Source organism: Neolamprologus multifasciatus, chromosome 6 (genome assembly GCF_963576455.1).
Source record: "Neolamprologus multifasciatus chromosome 6, fNeoMul1.2, whole genome shotgun sequence".
In the NCBI taxonomy this organism is placed as follows: Eukaryota; Metazoa; Chordata; class Actinopteri; order Cichliformes; family Cichlidae; genus Neolamprologus; species Neolamprologus multifasciatus.
In genome coordinates, this window is record NC_140444.1 from 22,303,128 (window position 1) to 22,330,642 (window position 27,515).

General features: G+C 39.9%; 4 protein-coding genes across 5 annotated transcripts in view; 2 read left to right on the top strand and 2 right to left on the bottom strand.

Moving 5' to 3' along the window:
- The window catches only part of LOC146516976 (coiled-coil domain-containing protein 149-like), a 10,163-nt gene extending 6,776 nt beyond the window's left edge, over window positions 1-3,387 (top strand). Inside the window, exons 6-13 of one of the 2 annotated variants that reach the window (XM_085162969.1) lie at window positions 69-241; window positions 849-921; window positions 1,030-1,114; window positions 1,261-1,408; window positions 1,883-1,959; window positions 2,078-2,113; window positions 2,271-2,345; window positions 2,441-3,387. In XM_085162969.1, coding sequence (XP_085019095.1) covers window positions 69-241; window positions 849-921; window positions 1,030-1,114; window positions 1,261-1,408; window positions 1,883-1,959; window positions 2,078-2,113; window positions 2,271-2,345; window positions 2,441-2,976 — 1,203 coding nt within the window. In that variant the 3' untranslated portion in view covers window positions 2,977-3,387. The remainder of the gene's footprint in view (window positions 1-68; window positions 242-848; window positions 922-1,029; window positions 1,115-1,260; window positions 1,409-1,882; window positions 1,960-2,077; window positions 2,114-2,270; window positions 2,346-2,440) is intronic. The other variant, XM_085162970.1, reaches the window with a different exon arrangement.
- Window positions 3,388-6,107: 2,720 nt separating this feature from the next.
- LOC146516977 (extracellular superoxide dismutase [Cu-Zn]-like) lies at window positions 6,108-7,997 on the bottom strand. The gene is made up of 2 exons (XM_085162974.1): window positions 7,864-7,997; window positions 6,108-7,329 (listed from the first exon to the last, which is right to left on the bottom strand). Exons 1-2 carry the CDS (start codon window positions 7,875-7,877, stop codon window positions 6,696-6,698), a joined length of 648 nt encoding a protein of 215 aa, XP_085019100.1. The 5' UTR covers window positions 7,878-7,997; the 3' UTR covers window positions 6,108-6,695.
- A 1,843-nt stretch (window positions 7,998-9,840) lies between these two features.
- Window positions 9,841-20,170, top strand: LOC146516978 (ATP-dependent RNA helicase DHX15). Its single transcript, XM_085162968.1, has 14 exons — window positions 9,841-10,037; window positions 11,990-12,332; window positions 12,507-12,700; window positions 12,801-12,960; window positions 13,806-14,024; window positions 14,133-14,300; window positions 14,954-15,040; window positions 15,227-15,376; window positions 16,081-16,189; window positions 16,284-16,475; window positions 18,022-18,144; window positions 18,832-19,022; window positions 19,415-19,584; window positions 19,687-20,170. The coding sequence occupies exons 1-14, from the start codon at window positions 9,973-9,975 to the stop codon at window positions 19,802-19,804; spliced, it is 2,289 nt and encodes a 762-aa protein (XP_085019094.1). The 5' UTR covers window positions 9,841-9,972; the 3' UTR covers window positions 19,805-20,170.
- On the bottom strand, window positions 19,927-26,686 carry LOC146516979 (solute carrier family 22 member 7-like). The gene is made up of 9 exons (XM_085162973.1): window positions 26,152-26,686; window positions 25,931-26,034; window positions 25,702-25,856; window positions 23,496-23,664; window positions 22,444-22,567; window positions 22,125-22,234; window positions 21,812-22,026; window positions 21,035-21,143; window positions 19,927-20,927 (listed from the first exon to the last, which is right to left on the bottom strand). The coding sequence occupies exons 1-9, from the start codon at window positions 26,530-26,532 to the stop codon at window positions 20,717-20,719; spliced, it is 1,578 nt and encodes a 525-aa protein (XP_085019099.1). The 5' UTR covers window positions 26,533-26,686; the 3' UTR covers window positions 19,927-20,716.
- Between the last annotated feature and the right edge of the window lie 829 nt (window positions 26,687-27,515).

The window sequence follows — 27,515 nt, forward strand, 5'->3', positions numbered from 1 at the left end:
ATTTGACAAGAAGAGACTTGTATTGCTAGATAAAATTGTTCTACATCTTGAATCTTGTTTGAGTGCAGAACGAGGTGCTGGAGAACAGCGTGAAGTCGCTCACGGATGAGCTGCAGGATGTTCGAGCAGAGCGGGACGTGTTTCAACAGAAGGCTCATCGTCTCAATCTGGAGATGAACCACATAGTAGGGAATGATGATGTCCGCATCTTAGACATCGACGCGCTCTGCATGGAGAACAGGTTTGTTGCTCTTTTAAAAAGATAATTTTAAGTAGTACCTCTGTGATTGGCTGGCATGTTGAAGCAGTGATTTTCAAAAGTCTATTCATGTACACGTGCTGTCTTGCAATATATAGTTACATACACTAATCAGACATAACATTATGACCACTGACAGATCAAATCAACAAGACTAATTATCTCATCATCGTGGTACCTGTTAGTGAGTGGGACATATTAGGAAGCAAGTGAACATTTTGTCCACAGAGTTGATGTGTTGGAAGCAGGAAAAATACGCAAGCATAAGGATAGTTCAGGCTCTGGCCTCTTTCACCAGGATGATGCACCCTGACACAAAAGCAAAAATAGTTCAGGAATGGTTTGAGGATCACAACAACAAGTTTAAAGTGTTGACTTGGTCTCCATATTCCCCAGATCTCAATCCAATCAAGCATCTGTGGGTTGTGCTGGACAAATAATGAGAGTCTAGGGACAAATGGGGTCATAATGCTGTGCCTGACCTATATATACAGAATTTAGATAAAAATTTACTGAGTTGCATTTGAAATTCTTCTCTACTGTTGAAACAGGTTAAACTGAACAGCATTTGTGGTTTCCGACATTTCAGGTATTTGCATGAGCGACTTAATCAACTTCAAGAAGAGGTCAACTTGCTCAAGACAAATCTGCTGAAGTACAAGGTAGTTGCAGTTTTTTTTTTCTGTAATTTCATATATATTTATTGTATGTTTTCTTTTTTTTTTTTTTAAACTCTTTCTTTTCTCCAAACTGTTTCCTGCTGATGTCAGAGTGCCCTGGAGTGTAGGAAGACCTCTAAAATCAGTGGAAAGCCCAACAGCAGTGCTCTGACTGGGGTGCTTTCTGCTAAACAAGGTCAGAGGAATCATGCTAGTTCAAACATCTACACTTTCTATTATGCACATATTACCCTTTAAATGTGTGAGTTCAATTTTATTCAGTGTCTCATGGGAAATGATGACTGCTGTTTCTTTTAACCGTGGCTCGTGACGTACTTGCAGTGAAGGAACTGCTGCTGTCTGAAGAAAACGGCTGCAGTTTGCCGGTGACTCCTCAGTCCATCTCAGACCTCAAATCTCTCGCCACAGCTCTGCTGGAAACCATCCACGAGAAAAACATGGTGATTCAGCACCAGCGCCAAATCAACAAGTACTAAAATTCAGACTTCACTCTCACTCTTATGTGCTCCATAGATCACGGGTGTCAAACTGCTTTATAAATAAATGCTCCTGTAGTAAATGAAAGAAATCTGTCAGCACGAGTTGTTGGACTTAAATTGTAAGAAATAAATGTGTAAAATTACAGAAAAAGCTCTGGCGTGCCGTTGCCCAGACTGTCCTGCAGAACGTTTTTGTTAAGTCACAGAAAACTTCTTGTTTTGTTCTTAGTATAAATGGCCTTGGAGTCTTTGCTATTAGTAAAGCCTGCAAAATTTACGAAAATGAAGTTGATAGTCCATAATGTATGCCCTCCTTCACATTTTCCAAAGCTCCAGACAAAGTCTTTGCCAAGCTGATTCTGCCCCCTAGGCCTTTTATTTGACACCCCGGCTGTAGATTTTTAGCCAATTCACTTCTTGATGTAATGATGGGTCAACTGCAATATCCTTTTTTCCCCCATTAGGATTCTTGGAAATCGAGTAGCCGAGCTGGAGAAGAAACTAAAAACACTGGAGATGTCCGGATTATGGAGCCTTCCAGGTTATTATAATTGTCTCAATATACTGAGACATGTGCATATCACTCTAACCTGTGCTTTTACAATAATTACAATAATTCCTCTTCCTTTTTCTGCCCTTTTGCTTCTTGCAACCTGGAGGCCTGACTTATAATGTGTCTCTGGGAATATGCGGAAGTATGTTTCTCCAAAAACGATGTCATCTACGTCATAAACTCAACTTAATCTTCTTCTCATATCTACCAACACTTCTTATTGCTATCTAATCCAATCTTTTTTAAGTTTATGTAAACCACTTTTCTGAAAGCTTACTTTGACTGTTTTGTGATAACAGGGGGAAGAGACGCCATCATCCTGAACACGCAGCTAGTGGATTCGACCGATCCATCTGATTCTCCGGGACAGAACGGTGATTATTCAGTGGAATTATTCCTCTATTGGTCAACAGCAGTTAAAATAGGAGCTGCATTTCTTGAATGTTATTTTTCTTTTTTGTTCTTAAAGGTGACAAGAGGTCAAACAAACCAGCTGAGCACGAGAGTTCTCCAGAAGACCGTGTAACACCAGCTGCATCAGATTTTCAAGATGACGCACCAACACCATCATCGTGTGTTGAGGCCTCGAACCAAAACTGCTCACCACAGTTGGACGAGCAAGAGTCCTCAAGGCCTCAAACAGAAATGCCAGCTAGTGAGGAGTGCCAGGAAAGTGACCAATCACAAAGCACCGCAATTTTTACCAGTTTTGCAACAGAAGAGGGTCTGAGTGACTCCAGTGCTGATGTGAAATACTTGAACAGACCTGATCCCTCAGACCCCGGTCACTCACAGCAACTCTCAGAGAACTCAGTCCCAACAGCTGGAGGAGAGGAGGAGTCAGATGAATGCACTGTAGGGGGGGAAAGTGTTGAAACAGAGTGTAATGTAATAGAGAGAAATAGTCAAGTTACATCCTCTGCTACTGTGTCTACTACAGCCTCCGACGAGCAGGAGGACGTCTTGACTACTGCGGATGTTTGCAGTAGTCAGGAGGAGTTGTAATGTCGCACAGCATTAGGAAAAAAAACATAACTAATTAAAGTATTTACAAAGTCCACAAAGCTCTTTAATTATTTTTTAAATAATTCAAAAAATTTAAAAAACTGATAAACTAATCTTTGGAAAACCGCATATTAGATTTCAGATGAGTGTGAATGAATCAACAGTGACTCCTACCAAACTGAAGAGTATTAACGATACTCTTCAGATGCTCTAATGTTTCTCTGCTTTCACTCGGTCCATTGTCCGAGTTCTGCACCACCTTTTGAACTGATGTCAATGTGACCAAAAGTAACTGGACACCTGTGATTCGTCATCCCCCAAACCGTACTCACAGGAGTAATAATAATCACTCCTGTGAGAGTTTCTCTGAGAGTTTTAAAACGTGGTTCATTCATTCACTCACACATACAGCGGGGAAAATAAGTATTTGACACATCAGCATTTCCAGCAGTAAGGGGATTTCCAAGTGGACTATTGACACAACATTCCCACCAGATGTTGCCATCAAGCCAAACATTGAAGTCATACACACAAATCAGAACATTTAAGTATACAAGTTAAACCATAATAAATAAAGTGAAATGACACAGGGAATAAGTATTGAATACATGAAGATAACAAGGGGCAAAATGACATAGAAAGCCAGGAGATCACCTGAAATCTGTCAGTATTGATGGAGAAACCCAGTCCCCTATCAGTACTAACTGGAATCAGCTGCTGTAGTCCTAATTGATGGCCCATAAAGGCCCCTCATTACCCAGAAGGCACACAGGAAAGACTTCATGATGGGTAAAGGCAAAGAACTCTCACAAGATCTGCGTAATCTCATCGTTGAAAAGCATTGTGATGGGAATGGTTATAGGCGCATTTCCAGAATGCTGAATGTTCCTGTGAGCACTGTGGGGGCCATTATCCGGAAATGGAAAGAGCATCAGTTCACCATAAACCAGCCACGATCAGGTGCTCCACGCAAGATCCCTGTCCGAGGAGTCCACAGAATAATCAGGAGAGTACTCCAAGAGCCAAGAACCACTCGGACAGAACTTCAGGAAGACCTTGCATCAGCAGGTACTGTTGTGTCAAAGAAAACTATAAGCAATGCACTGACCCGCCATGGCATCCATGCACGCTCACCACGCAAGACTCCATTGCTGAACAAAAAGCATGTCAAGGCTCGGTTAAAATTTGCGCAACAGCATTTGGAGAAGCCTGTGGATTATTGGGAGACTATAGTATGGTCAGATGAAAGCAAAATAGAACTTTTTGGCAGTCATTCTACACACCATGTTTGGAGGAGAAATGGCACTGCTCACCACCCCAAGAACACCATACCAACAGTTAAGTTTGGGGGTGGAAGCATCATGGTTTGGGGCTGCTTTTCAGCAAGGGGTACTGGCAGACTTCATATCATTGAAGGCAGGATGAATGGAGCGATGTACCGGGACATTCTGGATAAGAATCTGCTGCCATCTACCAGGAAGCTAAAAATGAAAAGAGGGTGGACATTCCAGCAAGACAATGATCCCAAACACAAGGCCAAGGAAACAATGAAGTGGTTCCAAAGAAAGAAAATCAAGTTGCTTGAATGGCCCAGTCAATCACCTGACCTAAATCCCATAGAGAATCTATGGAGAGAACTGAAGATTAAGGTTCATAGAAGAGGCCCAAGGAACCTCCACGATTTAAAGACCGTTTGTGTGGAGGAATGGGCCAGAATCACTCCTGAGCAATGCAGACGACTGGTCTATCCATACAAGAGGCGTCTAGAAGCTGTAATCACCAACAAAGGCTTTTCTACAAAGTATTAAATAAAGTGTGTTCAATACTTATTCCCTGTGTCATTTCACTTTATTTATTATGGTTTAACTTGTATACTTAAATGTTCTGATTTGTGTGTATGACTTCAATGTTTGGCTTGATGGCAACATCTGGTGGGAATGTTGTGTCAATAGTCCACTTGGAAATCCCCTTACTGCTGGAAATGCTGATGTGTCAAATACTTATTTTCCCAGCTGTATGCATATCTGATGTGGCAAAACAGTGATTTCTCCTTATTAAATAAGTAGCAAAAAAGATGCATGCATCGGTGCTGTATGTGTTATACTTAAAGGTTTCTTTCTGCTTTTGAAGGTAACATTTACAGAGTTGTCTGCTTTAGGCGTATGAATTCTTTTGCTTATTAAATCACATAATAAAAAGGAATTAATGATGATCTTTTAAATGACCTTTGTTAGGTCATGAACTGGCTCATTACTGTCAGGAATTCAGCCCTGGCATGATTTAATTCAGTCATCACAAGGATATTAGCAATTTGACAAAGATTACAGGAAGCACTGTGTGCTTGTTCTAAATACGATGTGCCCCACGTGATCCAAGCACAAACCGACCTTCTGCTTTACTTAACATTCGCAGCATATAATCAGCAAAGCCGCATATGACAACACTGAGTTCATGAGACTGTATGATGATGTGATATGTCAACAATGTAAAAGCTAACTCAAATGATTAACATTCAGAGACTACATGTTCTAGTGGTGCTTTTTTTATCACATCAAATATTACGAAATGGTCAGATAATGTACAGAACAAGCAATATGTTATCAGAAAGTATAATAAAAAATGGGGTTATGATCTGAGAGGAGAGCTAAAAAAAAAAGGGTGAACAACAAAGAAGAGCTTGTTCAAATTAACCTGTGCAGTGGATTTGTGGAATAATATGGAGAAGGGTTTTGAAAATGTGCACAAATATAAAGTTTTAAGAAATTATACATGGGGAAAAAAACCCACTTATAAAGCAGTATATGGAAGCAGAGTATTAAATATTAAACTCTGCGTGGATATTTGGGTTGAACACTGAGGTGATATGATGGTTATACTGTGCAAAAAAAAATAATTGGAAAGCATTTGCTTCCTTCTACTCCTTTTCGAACAGGAAATGATCAGTATTTTATGGGAGATCAGTCTGTGGAGTTTATTTAATATAATGGCTTTCTTTATTTCATACCCATTTTTTAATATTTATTAACATTTGTTACTTGTATGTTGGAAATAAAGATTTCATTCCTTTTCATTCAAATATGTGTTAAATGCTATATGACAGCATGTTACTGAGTAAATAAAGACAGTCTCGGTTGTTTCTTTTATCTGACTTAATTTATTGACAGACATTTGATAATTACAAGTCATTTCTCGAAGCTCCTCCTGAAATATAACACACTGACATCTTGATCTTATTTTTTTATTAGAAAATTTGTGTAAATTACTTTTTGTTTTTGACTTGAAAAACCATTGTATTTGTATGCATTTTTATGTATTCTGTATTTATTTATTTTTACACAAGACCACAGCTACAACTAACTAACTTCGAGCTACAAAGACAGCACAGCTGAGGCTGATGGTACTGAAATTTATTTCAATAACTTTGGTCACAACTTAAGTACCAGGATAAGCTGAGAGGTGAATCTGATGATGGAGCGAAAGGAAAGCAGTCCAATCATATATTTGGTTTGTTGATACTCCAACCAACCAACTGTACCATTACTAATATTGAACACCATAATTATGCTCATTTGTAGTAAGAAAACTCTCGAACAATTATTAAAGCATGTTTCTAATACTTCTAAGAAGCTACTATGCATTTTGGCAGGATGTGGGTTTTTTTTCTTGGTATCAAACTAGAAGTAGAGTATATCACTATATCACTCACACACTACTGTAGGTTAATTCCTCCTCAGCCGCCTGGAGTACTGCTTAAAGTTCATATTCCAGAGATTGGGGGACGAAACCCCAATAATACAGCATGCCAGCCTTCGGCCTGCGTTTCCATGCAGCAGGCTCCCAGCGTCTCCACCACGCCCTAAGTCGTCTATCTTTTCATGAATCACCACTGCTCTCCCAAACACAGACAGGCTTCCAAACAGTGTTGCATCAGATTCTAGCATTGTATTTATCTTCCCTTGCTGGGGCTCAAAGTTTCCAAAGTCTCCAGGGTGGTTAGGGTGATTTACACCATATGGATTGTAGTGGCCACCGGTGGAGTCACATCCCCGGCTCAGGTCTCCATACTGATGGATGTGCACCGCTCTGGGCTCCGGACTGCCATCTCTGGGGAAGCCACTAAACCGGAGAAGGACCTTGACTTTCTCCTGAGGATGATCCTGCTTGAACAACACATGGCCGTACACTTTGGGCAGGTCCTCCGGGAGAGAGGTGCTGGGTCTCACCTTGCAGACTGCATACAGGGTGCCGTTGTTCTGCAAGACCTCTGGAGCCAATGTGTCGCTGGATGCTAAGACACATTGTTGACAGCCTGCCAGCAAAACCAACAAAGCAGCTTCCAGTATACCCACTGACCTGTAAGATATTAAAAAATATATTAGGACAAGACCCCTCTGGCATGAAGGACAATTAGTGACTATAGACCAATTAAGGCAATATCTAGATTGTTCACCCTGGTAAAAAATGTCCTTGCATTTCACAATACAGCAGTACATTCAGAAATATTGTTATTGTTAAGAATCCACACTGGGGAAGCTATAATTATGTAATTATTATCGCTGACATGTTATGTAACTGCTAAAACTCAACTCTACACAGGGTTTAAACGAGCCTCTCTTATATCATAGAACAATTTTACATAATTTTTATTTACAATCTTCATCTGCATCTAGGTATAAGGTGTACTTTAATTTACTTTAATGTAAAACTTCAGTGTTTCTAAGTCTGAGGACAAAGTGGCACTCAAAAGCCTCTCAGTTAATGTTTTTCTGACGACGTTTTTAGGCGCACACAACATCGCCCAAAAGTACAAGTGGTTAACTAGACAGACAAAATGTCGCAGGAATGCAAATAAAGTTAAGTACACAGTGCCAAACCAAGTCCACTTACGCGTATCGATGCATGGTCACCTGTAAAAGGCGCAGAAAAGGCTGTAAATTAAACGTAATGGTTTTCACAAGCCGAGCGCTGCAGTCTGCAGGGTATCCTCACCCAAAGCGTTTCCAAACAATGTTGTATAAACTCATGTGAACGAATGGGCGTTGCTGTTTGGCGAGGGTGGAGCAAGGGACTTGACAAGTCTTTTGATGATTTGATGAGTAAATCTCGAAATATTCGACCCCGCAGTTGAGACTAACAAAAATATGGCTGATTTCAGAACAATAATCTCATGAAAAACAGAACCACGTTTGTCCGTGATTTGGGAGAGGGCGCAAACTGACAGGGTCAGCCTGATGTTGCTTGTTTCGCACTTGTGCCCATTATTATTATTATTATTATTATTATTATTATTATTATTATTATTATTATTATTATTATTATTATTATTATTATTATTATTATTGTTGTTGTTGTTATTATTATTATTATTTAAAATGAAAGGACAGCACAGAGTCCTATGAAAAACTAAGTACATCTATTACTACTCCCACAGGAATTAAGAGCAGCCAGATGTTCCTAATCAAATACACTTGATAGTCAATCGTCAGAAAGTGTGAGCACCTCCACAAAAGCCACTTTGTTGGTCTGGAGCATTCAGGTGCCGCAGTCTTCCCAGGAGTGGATATTGCAGCAAATGTATACATAAGTTCATAAATGTATTAAAAAATAAATAGCTAAATAAAACAAGAGCAGTTAGCATGTTAAATGTTTACATTCATAGCAGTACAAATAGAAAAAGCCGGAACAAGTATGGCTTGTTTGGAAGGGTGTCAAGGACAAAGTGTCTTCTTTCCAGGAAAAACATGACAGCACAACTTACAAAGTTGTCGCACAACTTGTTCAGCTTTGTAAGGTTTACAAAGCTGAACAAACCACAACTCCTGTAGAACAATGTCCTTTGGACAGATTGGAGCAGAATGGAGATGTTAGGCAATAATGCAAAGTGCCACATTTGGTGAAAACCAAACATAGCATATCAGCACAAACACTTCAGGGGTGATGAGGGGTGATGATTTGCAGTAGTTTGCAGCCACAGTTGACCATAAAGTCCTCTGTATACCAAAGTATTCAGTAGTCAAATGTGAGCCCATCTTAGCCACAAAACTGATCATGCAACAGGACAATGAACCCAAGGAGACCTGCAAATCTACAGCAGAGTGTGTTGTGTTGCAATGGCCGGTGTGGTGGGGCGTTACGAGAGCTGTGCATGAACCAATGAATGCAAACCTCAATGAAATGAAGCACTCTGCAGAGTGGGCCATAATTCCTCCACAGTGATATATGACACTAATAAAGGCAAATGCAGCTAAAGACGGTTCTACTAGCTAATTAAATGCAGTGTATACTATTTCTTTGTCCTTTTTTTTTTACAGGACTTTATAGAACCCATGGGAAAACCTTTCATATGACTTTAAAGTAGAGTAAAAAAATATTTTGATCCATGCTCAATCATCCAGGTAAGTAAATCTGTACTGTTTATAAGGTTTCGGTGGATGAGTGACAAAATGTTTCTCCCACTGAAAATGTTACATCCATATGAACAGTAAAAAAAAAAAAATCATTTTGTTAACTGTAATAGATTAGGCCTAGAATTTTCCCCCAGCGACACACTATAAGCCCCTACAACCACTTCTAAAACATCTGTTTGCGTAATAATAAATAGATGTGCCTGATTTTCTGTGTGGTACGATTATCAAATTCATTGTTTAAGGACCAGTAGCTCAAACAAATGGGCAAAAAACGTGTTTTTATTTGCTTGTTTGTTAATGTGCCAAATTTCTTTGAAATCCAATAGAAAATAAAAAGTATTATATGGTTATATGACTATATAGAGCATTGATAATAAGTGAAAATCCATTTGAAAGAGATTGCTGTGGAAACACCAGTGAAGACTCCACAACAGCAGGTGGCGCTTGCTGAAATTGTGTTACACAAATACGAAAAGAAGAAAACACTTCGGTCGAAGAACTTGCAGCACAGGAATCAGGAAATATAACCTGCCGGGTAGAACTGTGCCCGCGTTAATTGTTTCACAGAAAGCCACATTTTACCTTTAAGATGTCAAAAAGACATCGTTTGGACTTGGGTGATGACTACTCCTCCAGCAAGAAGAGGTCCGACGGGTGAGTGAAGTCCCACAGTTATCGCTCTCAAACTAGTCGGGTACAAGCTAACTGCTAGCTGCCGCTCTCGGTCACCATGGATGGAAGATGGGAGCTGAGAAAATATAACCCTAAGCTGCTCATACTGCAGCTCTGCTTTATTCGCTGTTTCTTGATAGCACTTGGATGATCGTGCAACGCGAACAGAAACGTGCTAAGTGCTTGTATTAAAAAAAAATACCGTAGACGTTGGGCTAACAAACGAAGCATCAACGTTACCTTCATCGTAGCGGGGGCACGTGTGTTTGGCTAACGTTAACATAGCTCCTTATCTAACCCGTGTTGGTTCAGCTAGCCAGCCGTGGCTTCGATTTAAAAGACTGTGATTTGGTTCTTAAAATAGCCATCTAATGTTGTACTATACTAGCTACGAACTAAAATTGTCCTTGGCGCCGATTAAGCTAGCAGAAACTTTAGCGTCTCTTAGCACTCACATGTTTTACGTTGTGCTCGTGTGTGTTTATCTCATTGAAAACCTCCACAACAGACTTACAGATGCGAAAGAAATCGTGGCAATTCTTTTTAAATTTGCAGGATTTCATTGAGATTGACTGTTCAAACTACCAGTAAAAGTAGGCTAAATATTGACAGTTTGCAAATAAGTATATTGTGACCCATTAATTGTAAACAATTTGTATAAAAATAAATAAACATATACACTTTAAAGCCTTCAAAGTATTTGATGTGATATTATAAACATTTGCTGTAACTGTGTGTGCTTGTTAAACTGACAGTGTGCACACACTGCAGATATGTCAGTATCTGTCTAAATGCAAAAGTAAACGTCAGGTAGTTTAGAAGTGGCACTGCAATAAGATCATAATTTAAACAGACTAGTGTCAGGTTGGTTTTATAACTTTAAAATATCACAAAACAAAATCGTAAGTATGAAGACAGCGATGAAGAATGCAAAGGAGTGACAGTTGGGTTCAAGGTGGGCGTGGGATTACACCAGGGATCGGTTCTGAGCCCCTGCTTGATTGCCATGGTGATGGACAGACTGACAGATGATTTCAGGCAGGATCCTCTGTGGACTATAATAACAGAGGACGGATCTGCAGAGAGCAGGTGGAGGAGAGTCTGGAGAGAAAAAGAATGAAAGTCAGTTGAAATAAGAAAGAATACATGTGTGCGTGAATGAGAGGGAGACAAGTAGAAAGGTGGAGTTACAAGTAGTAGAGAAGGTAAAGATGGATGAGTTTAAATATCTATGAACTGAGGAAAAGAAATGTGAAGAAGAGAGTGCAGGTAGAGTGGTGTGGGTGGAGACCAGTGTCAGGGGTGGTGTGAGACAGAAGGATGGAAGCAAGAGTGAAAGGGGACGTTTATGAGACAGTTGTGTAACCTGCTATGACTCTGATTTGGACATGGTGGCACTGACAGAAAGGTAGGTGGCTGAGCTGGTGATGTCAGGTTTTTATTAAGAGTGACCAGAATAGGCAGTGCATTAGAGGGACAGCTCAGGTTAAGCAGTTTGGAGACGAAATTATAGAGGCAGACAGGGGAGGGATAGTAGATATATTGCACAAACGATGTTGAGTATGATGTTTCCAAGTAGGAGGAAATGAGGAAGACCCCAGACGAGGTTCATGGATGTAGTGAAGGAGGACTTCATTGCATCCATGGGTAGTGTAGTGGGTGCCATAGAGGAGGATGCAAGGGATAGGGTGAGATGGAGGCTCACTATGGCAAATAAATTTGCAATAGGCTGCCATTTAGTGCCTATCAATTAAAGTGGTGAAAAGGTCGGTAGACAGTTTAAACATGTTGAACGCATCAAGCATGCTTGAATATGGGAAACATGGGACAATGTCCCAACTTTACTCTCATTGCCCTGAGATGGCAAACTGTAGCCTGATTATTTCTTTTACAATTAGAATGTTGACAAGGATGTGCTGTTCTAAATTTGACAGGAGAGACAGGGACCGTGACAGAGACCGCGAGGACCGTTCGAGGGATAGGGACCGAGACAGAGACCGTGATCGGGACAGAGACCGGGACAGAGAACCAAAGCCATCTAGTGTCCCATCTAACAGCACACCCGCTGCTTCAGCCTTACCACCGCTCAAGCAAATGGTCCTACAACAGCAGATCAACCCATTCACCAACCTGCCCCATACTCCCCGTTACTATGAGATCCTGAAGAAGAGGCTACAGCTTCCAGTGTGGGAGTACAAGGAAAGCTTCACTGACATCATCACACGTCACCAAAGTTTTGTGCTTGTCGGAGAGACTGGCTCCGGCAAGACAACACAGGTATGAAGTCAAGTAGATTGGTGCGTCTCTTATGTGTCAGTAATCTTGTGCTGCCCTTGCTGAAAAAAGCCAACAGTGTGATGGCACAGTGTAAATGCATATAATTTTTAAAAAATTGATATTTTCTTGAATTGGTTTTATTAGATTCTCTGCAACCTTTGATTAAATCTGCAGATCCCACAGTGGTGTGTGGATATGGTTAGAGGCTTGCCTGGTCCTAAGCGGGCAGTAGCCTGTACTCAGCCCCGGAGAGTAGCAGCCATGAGTGTGGCTCAGAGGGTGGCGGACGAAATGGATGTCATGCTTGGACAGGAAGTTGGCTACTCCATCCGATTTGAAGATTGTAGCTCTGCCAAGACTATATTAAAGTAAGTGGTGCTGTGAGTGAATGAGATGGTTTGATTCAGAGAATCTGCTTTTCACTGGCACAGAGCAGCCCAGCCTAACAAAGCATTGTTGTTTCTTCAGGTACATGACTGACGGTATGTTGTTAAGAGAGGCCATGAATGACCCACTGCTGGAACGATATGGTGTGATCATTCTGGATGAGGCTCATGAGAGAACTCTGGCCACAGACATCCTGATGGGAGTACTGAAAGAAGTGGTTCGTCAGAGATCAGATCTGAAGGTATTTTTTTTTTCTTCACCCAAGTGGGATATAATTTTAATGTATCTATGTCTTTAAAAACAGGTGCTTCCTAGATAAAAAAAAAACAAACAAAACAAAAACTAATCTAGCTGATTTAAAAACAAAATAAAATTTCTACTCAGAATATTTCAAACATTTTGTAAGGAAAACAAAAGCAGGTGTGCCAGGTTGGATTTAGGAGTGACGCCACTCACAAGTTGAGTATGTTCCAGTAGTAAAGTTAGAAACGCAAAGAGCAGCAGGATTTGTTTAGCCATTCATGCATCAGTAGGAAATGGACAGTTCAGTAGGAAATATCACTAATGGAGCATGTCAATGGTCATTAGCCATGTTAAATTAAGCAGTGTCTACTGGAGGTGGCCTTTGATGCTTGCCATGGTTGTAATTTGTTATCACATTAGTTATCCCCAGAAAATGTAATTTTGTACACAAAACTGGATTTTGGATGTGGCCACTAAAGACGCTGGTTAGAATTCCAACCAGGGACAAAGACAGGAAGTCAGAAATTGGGACAGTGTGGAGAATCTGGTCAATTTAAAAAAACAAAACAAAAAAGAAACCTGGGGTAGACTAAAACCTCCACTTTTAGAGGTTTCTGGTGTGATTTGAAGTTGTGTGAATGACAGAAGAAAATGCAGATGGGGTATTTAATGTATAGAGAAGGATGATTGTATACATAGGAATTTTCATAAAAGCTCCATCTTTTGTTACCATGTAATAACATTAAGAGCACTATACAGCTAATATCATACAGAGATGATACCATTGCAGATATTTGTAAGATTCAAGTATTTTATATACCCACATATAAACTTTGTGTGCAGGTGATTGTCATGAGTGCCACACTAGATGCTGGGAAGTTCCAGGTGTACTTTGACAGCTGTCCTCTTCTAACTATTCCTGGACGTACACATCCTGTTGAGATCTTTTACACTCCGGAGCCAGAGCGGGACTACCTTGAGGCGGCAATCCGCACTGTCATCCAGATTCATATGTGTGAGGAAGATGAAGGTGACTGTCTTCTCTTCCTCACCGGTCAAGAGGTAAAGCTCATAATGCTCAGGTTACAGTTGCAGTAGACATTAATTTGAAGCAGCACACCCTCCACTGATTCAAAATGCATGGTTATAATACTTTTTTTTTTCTTTCAGGAAATTGATGAAGCATGCAAACGGATCAAGCGTGAGGTAGATGACCTGGGTCCTGAGGTCGGAGACATCAAAATCATTCCACTGTATTCCACGTTGCCTCCACAGCAGCAACAAAGAATCTTTGAGCCTCCTCCTCCAAGGAAGCCAAATGGTGCAATAGGAAGAAAGGTACAAGTTTGAAATAAAGTCAAGGAGATTAAGGTTTTAAAATGCATTTCCTGTAAATTTGCTGAAAGTATTACATTCGCAGATGGTATTTAAGGCTAGTGGAGAATAATGATGAACAATAACATTCATTTTGTGCATCAGTTTTAAAGTTATTGCAGTTTCATGTCATTTACATAGCTGTCTTTATTATCTCAATAGCCTGTATTGTAAGATGTAGGTTGTTTTTTTTTTGACTGACACTAGGGGGCACTAAAGTATTCCTGAAGTCTGATTCTGGGCCGCAAATTTAACCCTGTGTGTATTACAAATGGAAAGAAAAGAAAATGATTTCTGATAATGCACAGTAGATCAGACCAAGGATAATATATAACAGAAGATAAAAAGACTAATTTAAATAAAAAAATATTCATTCCAAAAAGTAATTTGGCTCCTACAGTAAATTGATAAGACACAGCCAAGTTAAAGTTGGAGCTTATGTCTTTAAGAAAAATGCACATTTAGGCCATTTGTGGCAAAGAAAAAGTGCCAATACTGTGCTGTGGCCTAAATATAATGGATGAGTTTTGCTTTTGTGTGCAGAAACCCCTTTTAAACAAACAGATTCTCACCTATCAGGTTTCAAATATTTTACATCACTTTGCTTCTTCCCTCAGGTTGTGGTGTCGACAAACATCGCTGAGACTTCTCTAACAATTGACGGCGTGGTGTTTGTCATTGACCCTGGATTTGCCAAACAAAAGGTAGACCAAAAGTGACTGACCTGATTGCACTGATTGCTCAGCTTTATGATTAGTTTGGTCTCAAGTGATGTGAAAGTGACTGAAATGTAGATGTTTATGATTTTGTTTGTTTGTTTTTTTCGTCTCGTTGTAGTAATCTATCATGAGAGCTGTTGTACCTAAACATGCTTTGCCACGTGTGTCTAGGTGTACAATCCTCGAATCAGAGTGGAGTCTCTGCTCGTTACAGCCATCAGTAAAGCTTCTGCCCAGCAGAGGGCAGGACGAGCTGGAAGAACACGTCCAGGGAAATGCTTCCGTCTCTACACAGAGAAGGCCTACAAAACAGAGATGCAGGCAAGTGATTTTTTGTTGTTGTTGTTGAGGTTTGGATAAAGGCATAGTAAACTGTGAAGGACCTTGTATGTTATAGTGCAAATGGAGGGGCCTGGACACACAGATTTTCAAATGCACCTGAAATTTTGGTTTGGAGGTTATTGCAAAGAAGTGGCAGGGTGAGTCACAGAAGCCCAAAATGACAACAGCTCATCAAATGAAAGGAAACTTTCTACCGAATACTGAGTTATGCTGGACTAACCTGATTCCTGTAATATTGAAATAAAGTTATATTGTAGTAAACTTTCCTAAATTAGAGGCATGCCATCAGACTGCTGCCTTCATATGGATGCAGCAGTGTCAAGAAGTAAGATTCTATACAGTGTAAATACTGCAGAAGTCACTTCACATTCATGATCATTTGTAGATCACGCGGATTGCTTGAATGGTGATCACTCAAGCACAAAAATTTAAACTCTTTGCTGCCTTCGAAGTGAACAATCTGCCATATAAATTCAGCGTTATGTCTTCTCTACAGTTTGCCCTTGTTCATAGGTCGCTCATGTTGTGTGACAAAGCCTCTCAGACATTATCCTAAGAGCTCTGCCCTTGTTAGCCCCTCATATCCCCTCACTTCACCACATCAGGTTAATCTTTGTGCTGCTCGCTCCTTCTTCAGGATAACAACATTCATTATATTTGACTTTATTATCGTCCCTTTTTAGGATAACACATACCCTGAGATTCTTCGCTCAAACTTGGGATCTGTAGTGCTTCAGCTTAAAAAGCTGGGTATTGATGACCTTGTCCACTTTGACTTCATGGATCCACCTGGTAAGTCAGCCTGCAGTCTTATTGTGAACTGTAAATAGTCCTTTTATGCTAGTTAGCTATGGCTAGCTGACCTCACTGTCTCTCCTCCATGCAGCTCCTGAGACGTTGATGAGGGCCCTTGAGCTGCTTAACTACCTGGCAGCTCTCAACGATGACGGTGACCTGACGGAGCTGGGCTCCATGATGGCAGAATTTCCTCTGGACCCCCAACTGGCAAAGATGGTCATTGCGAGCTGCGAGTTTAACTGCTCCAACGAGATCCTTTCCATTACTGCCATGCTGTCAGGTAATGCCCAGGACTGGGCTGACATCTTACTTGCCTGTTGTAGGCCAAGTCCCTTTGGGTTAACACTTCTGATTACAGGTAGTGTTAAAAATAATCCCAATGTACGTCCAGTTTGTGCACATTTTCTACTCCTCTAAACCAGCCATTCCCAAAGTCAAGAGTGCTGGGACCCATTTAAAACACAGAATATCCCATGGGGCCCACCAAGTCTTATCTATGTCTTGCATAATAAATATACTGAATAATGATGAGATGTATAGAAAGCTTATTAAAGAGGTGCTATTATCCTTTTCCTTATTCTGTCTCATGTATAAAATGTACTGTCAAACTGAGGGATGCTCATATTGAATAGGCTAAAGTTTTAAAAGCAGAGATCCACATTCGTGTGAACAAACCTTGTGAGACACAATCTTGAACTTCAGACTGCTCTAAATGATTTCCTCTTGATTTCTGAGGTTTTTCCCCTACTCCTGGCTTTGTTTGATTTCAATGAGAGCAGATAACGTTAATATGATTATCTAAGCCACGTAGCTCTGGCTGTGAGGACATCAGCCCCCATCAGAATTGAGGGGTAACGAATGAATAATAAACTGACTCATGCAAAGCTGCTCTTGTAGAGACAAAAAAAGAGATCTGGGGGTACACTTACGCCCTTTTTAAGATTTAACAACTAAGCGCTGACTTAATGTTTACGAAGTACTCAGAAAACAAGTGCAGATCGTTTGTAATGCCTTGTCCAGGATTATGACAACTGAACAGGCTGATATTTCAGATGCTTGTCAATACATGACACATTTCATGCCAGTATTAGTCACAACTGATGTTATTTATATTGAATCATATATTCATCAGGGTGGTTTGTGGAGTTTATTTTTGATTTTAGTACAAATAAGGAATTAATGAATCAGTTGGAAAAAGACAATAAAATACTCATATTTCTGTTTTGGTTTTTTTGCCACAGGCATGTCAATACGACTTCATATATTAAGTCTTAACTTTAAATCTCAGTTTTTTGTTTGGGTTTTTTTTTTCTTGCATTTTTGTTAATAGAAAGTAAGTTTTTCATGAGTGCTTCATCATTAAAGAAAGTGGATAGGGCAGGCACCACTTGGACGTTTTTCATATTTATTGAATTTTCTTTTTTGAAGTAACACTTTTAAAATTAATGTTGCACTGTAGAGTAACATGTAGCTCAGATGTGTTTCAGTCTTCCACTTACTAAAAGGCCTAACACTCATGTAGCTAAAGTAAGATCTGTGAGTTTTGGAAAGGTTCAACTTTGTTGGTGTCCCTAACACTCTGCAGCTGTGTGAAAACTCTTGTTTTACAGATGTGGTTAAATGACCCCTCTCTACGAGCTAGTAACCATTACAGTTGGGAATGACCATGAGAACAGACTGCAGCTCCCTCTTATAGAGCTTGTGGTCCTGCCCTGTCCCAAGCAGTGTCGAGTGCCCTAGCATCATAGGCTTTGCTGCATTTTTCTGTGAATGTTTGACTCATCCCTATGGGCGGCTTTGTTGGGGCCCATACCAACCTTGTTTAGTCCCACAGTGTTTTGTCCGTCCTACGGAGGCTAAGAAGGCAGCAGACGAGTCCAAGATGAGGTTTGCTCACATTGACGGAGACCACTTGACGCTGCTCAACGTCTATCACGCCTTCAAACAAAGTGAGCATCAGTCCACGTTTTATTTGGATTTCTGCATGATGAAGTTAAACCTGCATTAATTTGTTTTGTTTTTTTTAATACACACACTTTATGGTCAGCAGAATAAGATGAAAGTGCAACATATGACCTTTTAAAGCTAAAGAAAACGTGCTGAAGAAAGATGTTTATAATGAAGCAGTAGAATGGTTGAATGTTATATGATATGTGAGCATTCGTACAGAAAAATACAGTAGATGAATACAATGAGATTTGTTAAAACAGTCACAGGTGGCTTCTGGATAACCAACCTGAGCAGAGATTTCAAAGACAGCACTGACTCTGCTGACCAGATTTCCTCAGGCAGTTTATTCCAATGCTTCAGGGATGAACTTCTCTGTTACATACAGGCTAGTAAGCAACAGAGAGGTTTGAGGTGTTGTGTGACAAGACTCAAATGTATAACCTATTGAGAGCCACTGAGGTGACAGGAATATGCGTTTTTGTGTCCTCATGCATCATTTCGGTTTAAAATGACTAATTCAGTACATGATTTGTAGACATTTATGCTTGAAAACATGTTTCATCTGACTTATTTTAAAGGTAAAGCGTCATGATCTATTTTTTATTAACAACTTTTTTGGGGATTAGTTCAATTTTGATGATCTAGTTAGCACCTTAGACTTGAATGTCTCTCGTGCCTTTTTCCAGACCATGAGTCTAACCAGTGGTGCTATGACAACTTTGTCAACTACCGCTCGCTGATGTCTGCCGACAATGTGCGGCAGCAGCTGTCCAGGATCATGGACCGCTTCAACTTGCCTCGTCGGAGCACGGAGTTCACAAGCAGAGATTACTACATCAACATCCGACGGGCGCTCTGCACCGGCTTCTTCATGCAGGTGAGCAGACATAATAGATTTGGAGGAGGAGGAGGAAGAAGGAGCTTTTGGATGCTTTGAGGACGGTCTGTTGTTCAGTTTGGAATCAAATGCACATGAGTTTTGTTAAAACCTTTGCAGCCATAAACCGAGACACAGTACAGCAAAAAATGTGTATATTAGGAAAGCTTCGTTTGATTTTGAATGGATCTCAATTATTCTGTTACCCCAATTTTCTAATGATTGATTTATCTTTTCAGCCCAGGTAAAACAGATAATGTGGTCAGTGTTCCTCTCTGGCAGTAAACTGAAGTCTGCTATCAGCCTGTTAGTGGGCTTAGTGTTGAAAAGGATTAACTGAAAAGGATTTTATTGTTATCCTTTTTAAATTATTCTTTTGAACCTCCCTGCAGGTGGCTCATTTGGAGCGCACAGGCCATTACCTCACAGTGAAAGACAACCAAGTGGTCCAGCTGCACCCATCTACAGTCCTGGACCACAAACCAGAGTGGGTGCTCTACAATGAGTTTGTCCTCACCACCAAGAACTACATCCGCACATGCACAGACATCAAGCCAGAGTGGTACGTGTACAGACAATAAGATCTCACTAAAAGCTGTTAATTTAACATGTGTTGCGTTAGCTGAATGACGGGGTCATCCATGTTCTCCTGTCTCTGTTACAGGCTGGTGAAGATTGCACCTCAGTACTACGAAATGAGTAACTTCCCACAATGTGAAGCTAAGCGACAGCTGGAGCGAATCATTGCCAAACTAGAGAGCAAAGAGTATTCCCAGTACTGAACGACAGCCAACAAGTGTCCTGGAAAAACAACTGCTTACTTTAGTTTTAGATCTTTCTCTCATTGTATCTTAATGTTTCAAATTTCACTTTTTGATTATTTTTTAAAAATATTTTCTTCGCCCCCCCCCCATCAATGTTAATTCTGTAACTACGTGTACCGTCAGATAAAATGTCAACAACAGTGGTTAGACCCGGTCGTAATTACTGAAATGGAATAACAAATGTGTTATTTAGATGTGGTTGAATTTTGTTTAGGAAACTGCTGAGTCATAAACGTTTGTGCTTGCTTTGTTTCTTTAAAACAATGAGCTTTGACTTCATTTCTCTGTATAAATTAATTAGTAAAGTCAGTTATCCGAAAGACAGTTTGATCCGTGGTTTTTATGCTTTTGGTTTACTAAATATGGAAATGAATCTTGGGTAAAGTGAATCAGTACTTTAACACCTGCTGTTTAAAAAAGAATGATCTACTTCAGTGCAGCGTTATGTTTATGCATAACATGACTTTCCAATTCTGGGAAAATCCAATAAACGGTTTGCTGGATTTCGACTCACCCACAATATATTTTTTAGGAACAAAAGGAAGGTAAAATGTAACAGATTTAATGAAACTCAGTTTATTGGAAATATAACACTAACAATAATTTATCACCTGGAAATGGTTCTCAAAGTGGACATTAGTAGGACTAAAACAGAAAAATGTAAAAGTTGTGTGCATTTTAATGAAACTGCTGCTTTATGCAATCATAGTAGTAGTAGTCGTAGTGGTAGTAATTAATTGATTTGGTTATTTGAAATCCTTTAAAGTTATGCAGTTTCTAGAGTAAACTGCACTTGAGTTCACAGAATAGACTGCACTTTGGCTGTAGAATATCTGACGGGCCGAACGAGTTCATGTCAGAGATTCTTTACTACTGCTTCTGTTCAATGTCTTCTATGGTCTCTGGCAGGCACCTGTTGCGGGTCTCTGAAAGGGTCCTTGCTACTATTCCCCCAAGTACAGCCACAAAGCAAAAGATGACCTGTGGCAGCTCCGTCCAGACCTCATCCAGTAAGAGGATCATAGGAGCCACAGCTACGCCAAACCGAGCTATGAACGAGTTGTAACCCATACCATTCTGCCTGAAAACATAAACATATTAGTCTTAATCACAGGATCTTGCAGAAGAGGCGATGTCCTGAAGAGTTTATTCAAAAGCAAAAGATTGGAATTAGGCATGTAGAGTTACCTTACTACAGTCGGGTACAGCTCAGAGCTGTATAGCACTAGAGTGGCAAAGGATGCTGAAGAAAACCCTTTTCCAATGATGGCTACCACAGTCGTGGCGACCGGCATTTCTACAAAGAGCATCAGAATCACGATTACCGCCAAATTTGAACACAAACGAAGATAGTGTGTTAGTGTAACGGTGCAAACGGTACAAAAAGGAAAAAAAAGATTTAAAATACTGTGCAACAATATTGAGTGATCCCTCATTTCTTTTTGCTTTTCCATTTTCTTTCGATTTATCACTCCATGAGACGTGTTTTCGGTGCACGATGGCCTCTTGGTATCCAAAGAGGCCATCCAAAACTAAGACCGTTTTGGATGAGGCTTCGGTAGAATGATATAAGTCTTTCAGGTCCTGTAAAAGGTCTTGGATATCTTAAGGACATGACATTCTGTTCTTGTGCTTCTTTTGTCCTCCACTTGTTCAGCTTCCTCAAATTTACTTTTAAGGACCCACTGCACATCATCCTGAGATATGCCAGGTTTTACACTGATTTGGGAGTCATCTTGTTGGGGAAATGATACAATTTAAGGTGTTGTCTTTGGTGTTTTTCATAAAGCCAATTAAAGAAATGGCACAAACAGCATGGGGGGGTTTGTAGTTTATTTCAAAGCTGTAAAACCTACAACATTACCACCATTCCCTAAGTTGGTAGTGACGGCAGTCTCTTCTTGAAAAAGATTTTTTTAAAACAACCCAAATCTTAGATCAAGCCTGTGATCAATAAGTGCCTACCTTTTGGTATCACAATATTGATTCCAAGACAAATGGCAGCCAACAGCAAAGTTCCCACCATAGTGTGTCGCCTGCCTATCTTTTCCAGTAAGTAGAGGACTGCCAGCTTGGCAGGAAGTTCAATTAATGCATAGGTAAACTGAGTGAGATAGATGTTGAGCCCGAAACCTGTGATCTTGAAGCTGATGCCGTAAAATGTAGTTGCAACGCAAAACCTAGGGACGGAGAAGGAAGCAGCTCGTTAGTGAACAATCTGTTGGTTTACAATTTATACACAAGATTCAATACACTGTAAAGCCCTGGGAATGCAGACCATAATATACCAGTACGCAGGGCCAGTTTCCTCATCTCAGGTGTCCGAATCAGGTCGAGGTAAGAGTAGGTTCGATCTCGTTTCTCCATCGTAACAATGGTGGATAGTGTCTGAAAGAATTCAAAGCCATTTGAGGGCAAGCTTCCATTTGCAACAATGCTGTTAAGATCAGAACAAAACCTACGATTACATTTAAATAAGAATACACTGTATTCTTTAGTGCCTTTGTTCACCTTCTTTGTGTGTAATTAGTGCCTATAATAGCACCATAATGAAATCTACTTGGCTCCCTTGACTTAATCATCTGGAGTTTACAAACCTCTGTTTCAAGTGTGTGGATCGACTCTTCTGTCCGATTCATGTTGGCACAGCTTTTCAGATACATCTGAGCTTGCTCCAGCTTTCCATTGGCAATCAGCCACCTAGCTGACTCTGGCATCCACCTAATGTTAGGGGGGAATTATTATTATTATCATTTTTAACCCATATGTAGGCCTATTGCAATGCAGCATTTAAAATAAAAACATCTCAAATATCTGTTCAGATTGAGAGACATAGTGAAGACTTGATAGAAGATTTTGAGCTAATAGTTGACCAATGAAGCTGGTTTTAATAAAACAGATTGCAGAAGCCATGACAACAGACAATGGTTCAAACATGGATGATAATAAGAAGAAACCATACATTCAGAATCTAAATGTCACAGACTATAAAGAATTATGGTTCAGCTAAAAGTTATCAGTTCACTGTCCCTGTGGTCATCACACCGCTTCATTTTAAATTTTTGTCAAGTTTTGTCACAGTTTTCAGGAGGTCAAAACTTCACTTGTGAGGTTTCAGGGAGCTTGACCTTTGACCACCAAGATCTATTCAGTTTATCCTTGAGTCCCAAGTTTTGTAAAGCATCAGATACATAGTCTTTGTATTCCGTTAATTATTCTTCCTTCAAGATCAAGTGTCTACACTTCCTTCGAAGGCCACAATCCCAGAGTTTTGTTAAAATTTCATAACTAATTTCATAACTAATCTATCAGGACAAGGACAAGCAAGGATATGCACGCCATTTTTTGTTTCATATATGCAGTGGCAAGCTAGTGTTTAGTTACGGAGGAATCATCAAATTGTTTTAATGCTTAAATTTTGTAAATTAAGTTTTGTTGTAAAAGGCAGAAATTGGGGTGCTTAAAATTTTACTATTACAACATTAGTATTATGTTATTAAATCGGTGCGCAAAATATTTTTAATCTGTGTTTGTCCTTCAACTGCATGACTAGATCGATGCTGGATGTTAACCAGTCACAGACTTCCAGGTGAAAGCGATTAAAGTGTACTGAAATGAGCCTCTGTTTGATAACATGCCTTAGTCATACCTCCAAGTGAAGATGGCCAAGATTAAAGGTAATGTAACACTGATTATCAGCCTCCTCCAATCATTCACAAAATAGGCAATAAGTGAAAACGCTGTATTTCCAAACGTCCAGGATAAGCTGTCGATCACTCCCACAATCTTCCTGTGTTCAATGTCCACCCACTCCACACCTGAAATAAACAAGCAGTCGATTCATTTCTTAAGTAGCTTAATTAAAGAAAGCCTTTAGTATGATGCTCATCAGCAGCCTTAGAGGGGACACAATTCAAAGAACTTTTACATGAGCTGAAAAAATGTTGTTGCGCGCACACAAGCCAAAAGAGAGTGGGTGCCTCTATCCTCTATAATGCAAAATAATACTGTAATTTGGGAACGCGTTTCTGTCTTTTATGCAAAAAATTTGCAATACAGTGTGCTGTCTCTGCGTCCCCCCACAGAGTTGAAGCTGAACAGGCGTCTGCAGCAGCTCATTTTGAATTTTTAAAAAAATCACTTTTAAATTACATTACTAAGCACACGGCACTGCTGGCACGGTCTCTGCGCACAGAAAATCTGCGTTGCGCACGGAAAAAAAATCTGACCTGAATTGAAATTAAAATTAATGCTTTAACAATTCTGTTTTGCAGTGTTAGTCAATAAGTGACTGGCTGCTCCCGTATGGGATTAGAAGGATGCCACCTTATCCCATAGTCCAGCCAATAATGCGATTCACATTCGTATATACGCAGCTAATCAACGTTATTGACAGGCTATGACAGCGTCTTTATGTGCCGACACCGGTGTTTTAACTAGCAAACCAGCGTGGCTGCTGTGGAGTGAAGCCACGTTAATGACAACTTGTACAACCATTGGAGATGTGAGCAGGACAGACGGAACAATTGACGGAAAAAGTGTGGACTTTATACCAGCTTTTAAATTGTGTTGATAGGCCACGTAAAACCAGAGTTATGATAAAAATATCTGCAATGTTTGGTTTACTTCCTGAATACTATCATTGTTTATATTTACTGTGGGAAGAAACAGTAAAAACAGCGTTTTATAAGGAAAACTAAAACCCCACCCTTTCCCATTGGTGGAAAAATGTACGACCAATCATGATATGGCAATAGTTGTTTAGGAAGGGGGAAGTTTTAGGAGTGACGGCGGTGTTTTGAGATGTGAGAGATTTGCGACGTTTAGCGCAAATCTTGTGTAGTTTGTGTAGTGTAGTCAATAGTTTTGTTGTGTGTGTCAGAACAATCAGGCGACTGCTGAATGTTACCGGTGTTACAGGAGTGATACATCTCCTGTTGTCAGGCCTGCAGGTATCAGGCTCCTTTATCTCATAGTGGACAGAAATTATGTTTTGGAGTGGCACAAATAATTTGTGTGGCATCAAATTTGATGCAGAACAGCTGATTGTTCTGTAAATAGCTTGAAATGTTTATTAAAAAAAAACAAACGCCTTGGCTGCATTTTTAGGTAAACTGCTGCAAAAAATGTTGTTGTTTGCATAACTCAGTTACCTTTTTTGAAGAAGTAACTATATAATTAATTGCCCAACATTGGTCATTATATCCTGTATTTTGCAGACAGAGAGTTACAGGACTCTCTCCCAGACCACAGACTCAGACTCATAATACAAGTCAGAGCTTTATAAACATTTTTTTTTAGAAAGTTGTGTTTTCAAAATTGGAGTTCAAGTTATTTTTACTTCCAATACTTTTAACATACTACACAGATCATGAACAAGATTTCTTTAAAAAAAAAAAAATCATTGTAAGTGGGCTAAAGCAGTTAATTAAAAGTAGTCTAACATAAATGCTGTAATTTGATTATTTTAATAAACCATGTAACTTGGATGGATTTGATGCCGGCGTGACCACAGTGCACACGTCTGCTGTTGCTCACAGTGGTCCGCTCAGGGAGTTTGTGTGTTCGCTCAGACACATGAAAAATTAGAGGGAACATTGCTACTGACTAAACACTGCCTGCCATCATGACCTGTTACGTGTAATCAATGTGTGCAAAGCTCCTCTGTTCTAGAAAAAAAAAATAGATTTAAGATTTTTTTTTGCGATTACATTTCAAGCTTTAGTGTGCTCACAGCAGTCAACATGGCATTGAAATAGTACATATTCATATATTTTCTCCTCTGTGGCTTCTGAAGTGAAGCTGATATAAGAACGGATACAGTGTATGTTTAGATGATGAAATGAAATAATCACTGAGGACTGCTGAAACGATGACGATGCCTGTGATGCAGAAGCCAGTAAGGAACCTCAGGACCGTGAACATCACGTAGGAAGTAGAAAAGGCGCTTGCAACAGCAAACACCATCCCAGACACGTATGATACCAGCAGCATGATCCTTCTGCCATACCTATGGAAAAATCAGAAAGTCTCAATATTTGTTTTGTTTTTTTCAGTAGCTGGAACACTGGAAATCGCTGATACCTGTCACTCAGGCTGCCAAAGGCCATCGCTCCAAACATGACTCCAACAAAGAAGATGGTAGCAGTTGCTTTGTTTTTCCCTCTTCTATCACACACCAAGTCCCACTTGTACAAAGAAAAAAAAAGATGCTATTCTACATTTGGTTGTGGGATTATTTAATAATTAGGAACAAATACATTTTAATTTATTTCACAATAGAAAAAAAAGTACAAAAGAATCACCTCTGAGGTCAGAGTAGACTTGAAAGTAGTGTTATCGTACACCCATCCGTTCTGGCACGACACTGTACGCGCATCAGTGATGTGGGAAGTGTTAAATAGCAGATGATATTGAGGCTCCTGGAACATCTGACAGGAGCTTGGAGTCCCATCCTGCTGAACTGGAATAGTAACAAGAAGCCTCTCTGTCTGGGATAAATTCATAAAAATACCCCCATCATCCAGAGAGCTGATGTCACAGTGATGAGAGGGAACAGCTGCAATGAAATTGTTGAGCATGAAGTGGCAAGGCAGAGTGAAGCGGCCGATGAAACTGATCACAATGATCATTATCTGAAATCTTCCAAATCCGTTAATATCAGCAAGAACATTCTCAAACTTCATTGTGGCCTCCTGCTGTAAGCGAAATGTCTTCCTTTAAGGTTAAAAAGAAAAGGAAAGTCCTCAGTTGCTTGTAGCCTATATCCGAAACTAGCAAATCTTTGATTGATTTGCTTCTGGACTATCTGTAATAAGTCAATGTTTTACCTGCCTTAACAAGTTAACTAATGTTTATCTATGTGACTGTAAATACAAGCTTGCTCTAGTCTACTGCAGGCTCTCCATTGTTGACACAGTCAATAATAAAGAAACTGCAATTCGGTGGAAATTTATGGGCAAACATGGGCAAAAGACAATTTGCATATAGTGTTTTTTGACCACTTTTTATTTATTTCCTTTAAATAATATAACAAAATAGCAAAAGTAGCAATGAAAAAAAAAAAGACTGTTGCTGTTACAAAAATGCAAGACAGGGTTCAATGTCCTATTACAACAGGACATGAGCAAAAAGGATAGGACTGATTAGGACTGATCAGTGCGCTAAGACTAAAGTTCTATGAGGTAATACTGTGATCTGTTGAAGGCACACCAAATAATAGCATATATTTTTTTTAAAACCAAAATGTCACCTAATAAATTACTAACTACACCGTATGGTATGACCAGCTCGTGCTGGCAACATCTGAAACTTTTAAGGTGATTTGAAGTAAATTCAAACTGTAGCAAAATGTGGCAAATGTGGGCCACATACAGGAGCTGCTTGGAAATGGAAACCCATGCCACCAAGCTCCCAGTATGCAGTTTTTGTGCTGATGATAATGCCAGTGGAGGTTTGGAGCTCTGCAGCTACTGAGTCAACCACAGAGTGCAGGTGATTTTTATGGCAACTTGGTGACCCTGCTCTGTAACTTTACATGGTCTGTCACTTTATGGCTGTGAGTTGCTGCAGTTCGTAAACGCTTCCACTTTACAATAATGCCGCTTACAGCTGATCGTGGAAAATCTAGGAGGAAAGACCAAGGTCATCTTTTTAAAAGATCTTTTCA